Source organism: Montipora foliosa, chromosome 7, assembly GCF_036669935.1.
Source record: "Montipora foliosa isolate CH-2021 chromosome 7, ASM3666993v2, whole genome shotgun sequence".
In the NCBI taxonomy this organism is placed as follows: Eukaryota; Metazoa; Cnidaria; class Anthozoa; order Scleractinia; family Acroporidae; genus Montipora; species Montipora foliosa.
This window is the reverse complement of record NC_090875.1, coordinates 27304480-27306979: the sequence shown is the minus strand read 5'-3', so window position 1 is coordinate 27306979 and position 2500 is coordinate 27304480. Positions and strand designations below refer to the sequence as shown.

At 38.4% G+C, this 2500-nt stretch overlaps 1 protein-coding gene across 1 annotated transcript in view; it reads right to left on the bottom strand.

The window, feature by feature from the left end:
- The window catches only part of LOC138011642 (stabilin-2-like), a 68005-nt gene that overhangs the window by 43626 nt on the left and 21879 nt on the right, over positions 1–2500 (bottom strand). The window contains exons 19-20 of the mRNA XM_068858753.1: positions 2088–2130; positions 1170–1322 (exon numbers count right to left, since the gene is read on the bottom strand). Of these exons, the coding sequence (XP_068714854.1) occupies positions 1170–1322; positions 2088–2130 (196 nt within the window). The remainder of the gene's footprint in view (positions 1–1169; positions 1323–2087; positions 2131–2500) is intronic.

The window sequence follows — 2500 nt, the reverse complement described above, 5'->3', positions numbered from 1 at the left end:
TCTTTCGTTTTATTTATTCCCAAATAAATATTTCTTCAACTTGCATTTGCTAACTTTGTTATTGCCTTTTCTGTCCGACTGGTTGGGTGATACTAAAACAATTAGACCCTTCGCCCTCAAGAACCACGGGTTAATAGCCCATTCGGCTTCGCTTCATGGGCTATTGACCTGTAGCCCTTGCGGGCTACGGGTCTAATTGTTAATTGGCTCCTGACACACGCAATACTTTAGCTGTTTACGTCAGCTCATGAATCCAAATACATAGACCTTTTTGCAGATACGGCGGCCATTTTGATTTCTATTGTTTCAAGTAGCTATTACGGGATGCCCAGGGGGCAAATACATATTAATTTGCCCCCTGAGCATCCCATAATGTCTTTCGAAACAATAGAAATCAAAATGGCCGCCGTATCTGCAAAAAGGCCTATGGGTTACCGCAGACAACAAACTTAATTCTTGCATAGACGGAATATAAACATACATCTCGTATTCACAAGAGCTACGAAAATTTTGCACAAACTATTTGATGGTCACTTAACTCCGGTTTTGTTGACTTGTAGTTCACACGCGCGCGCAGACTCGAATGAGAGGGTGACGCATGCGTAAATGCTGATCTTGTAACCCTCTCATTTTTCCTGCTTGTGCAACTTTAGTCCTTTACATCTTGTTTTTAAATTGTTTTTATTTTTTCATGTTAAATTCAATTAATTTGAAATTTACTTCTTTAAAACTGTGAAAAAATTCTGTAGGTGACAAAAAAAGTTAGAGGCATAATTTAAAAAACCTGATTTTTCCGTAAAACGAAAACTTTTTTTTTAAATTTTAAATATTTTAGATATTATTTTTAACAGAATCAGGTAACGCTGTATGGGAAGATTTCACCGTCCCGTTTTTTTTCAAAAAAGACAATTTAATCTGATTTTAAGGCTCAAAGAAATGCCTCATATCGTTGCCATGGTTAAGGGTATTTTTGAAGAAAATGTGAAGTGGGAAATCTACGATGGATGGATTTCGTCTTGATATGATTACCCTAACTATTATTTGTGTGAAAAAAGGAGAAACTATTTCAAGACTTAAGGACAGTCCATGCCGTTTTATCACAGATGATGTGTCTTGTTAGCGTGCAACACTAGAAGAATATTATTGTGTTAATCATTGAACATTTTTACCGTTCATGCAGTTTGCTCCATATTTTCCTGGGATACACCTCTCACATGCTGTACCAGTAAAGTTAGCGGAACATTTACAGTGTCCATCACCAGATATGCCATCACCACATTGGCCATTGCTGGAGCAAGGACTGCTGAGATTACCAGGGCAGGCTAACAAGGAAATAACATTGGGGAAATATTAGGAATTGGCCACTCCGATGGTTAGCACGATATTGCTCATGCGCTGCTTATGAAACCAAGGCGTGATAACATGGAAACAATATTGCGCAACTTTGAATCGAGCGATAGGTACTGAACGTGTAATATTGAACAAGGCCTGCTGATCAGAAATTACCAAGAAGAATTACCAAAAAATATATAAGAGAAAGTTGGAAAGAGGCAGCTACGGCCGCGGCTGACATGGAGACGATATAGCTCCAAATTGTACACGGAGCTGCATTCCTTCCTTGTTAACTTGGGTTGCTGAAAGTACTCGAAAAACTAACATGAAAAAAACGAACATAAAAAACGGAAATGCCTTAACACCCACGGAGAGATATAATAACATGAAATTGTGGCTATATCAACCGGTTTTACAGCAAGTCTAAAAATTCGATGCAAGCATAAGCTCAGGTAACTAACTTAAATGATAAAGCTGTTGTCCATGGCGTCTTTAGTCTAAACAGCAGAAGATTCACATCATCCAAACCGTACTGATCATGAGTTGTTTTCGTATGTCGCTGGTGCATATACTGGCGATAAATTTTTGTAGACAATCTCTAAAATTCGAGGTTCTTCGAGGTTTTCAATTCAACGTGAATTTGCTGTTTAATGAGCTGGCATAGCTATTAATAATCATCTTTGGGGTAGATGCTTTAGATTAGACGTTTTTAGATGTTGTAAGGTTCTTTGCATGCCACACCACCAAAAACTTACATTGACAGTCGGGTCCCCAGAATCCCGAACAACATCTCTTGACCTGGAAACAACATTCCGAAACAATGATTTGCCAAAACACATCAAAGTAGTCTTAACAGCATATATTGCATCAGGCACATACTTATTCAAAGTAAAAAATTATAAGGAGTACGGAATACTGGGAGCACAAGATATGCAAAGAATGTTTAATTTTGTCCAGCTCATCAGAAAGTAAAATATTGACGATTGACATGGTGTGATAAGACCAAATCTATTATTATAACTATGGCCAATCACAGCAGAAGCAAACAGTCTAAATGAGCCAATCATAACGAAAAGCAAACGCATGCAGCCGGCGGTAGGAGCGGGAAAACGCAACGAGAGAGTTACCCCTGATTGGCTGAGAATGTGTTGCAAAAGATGTAAGCCAA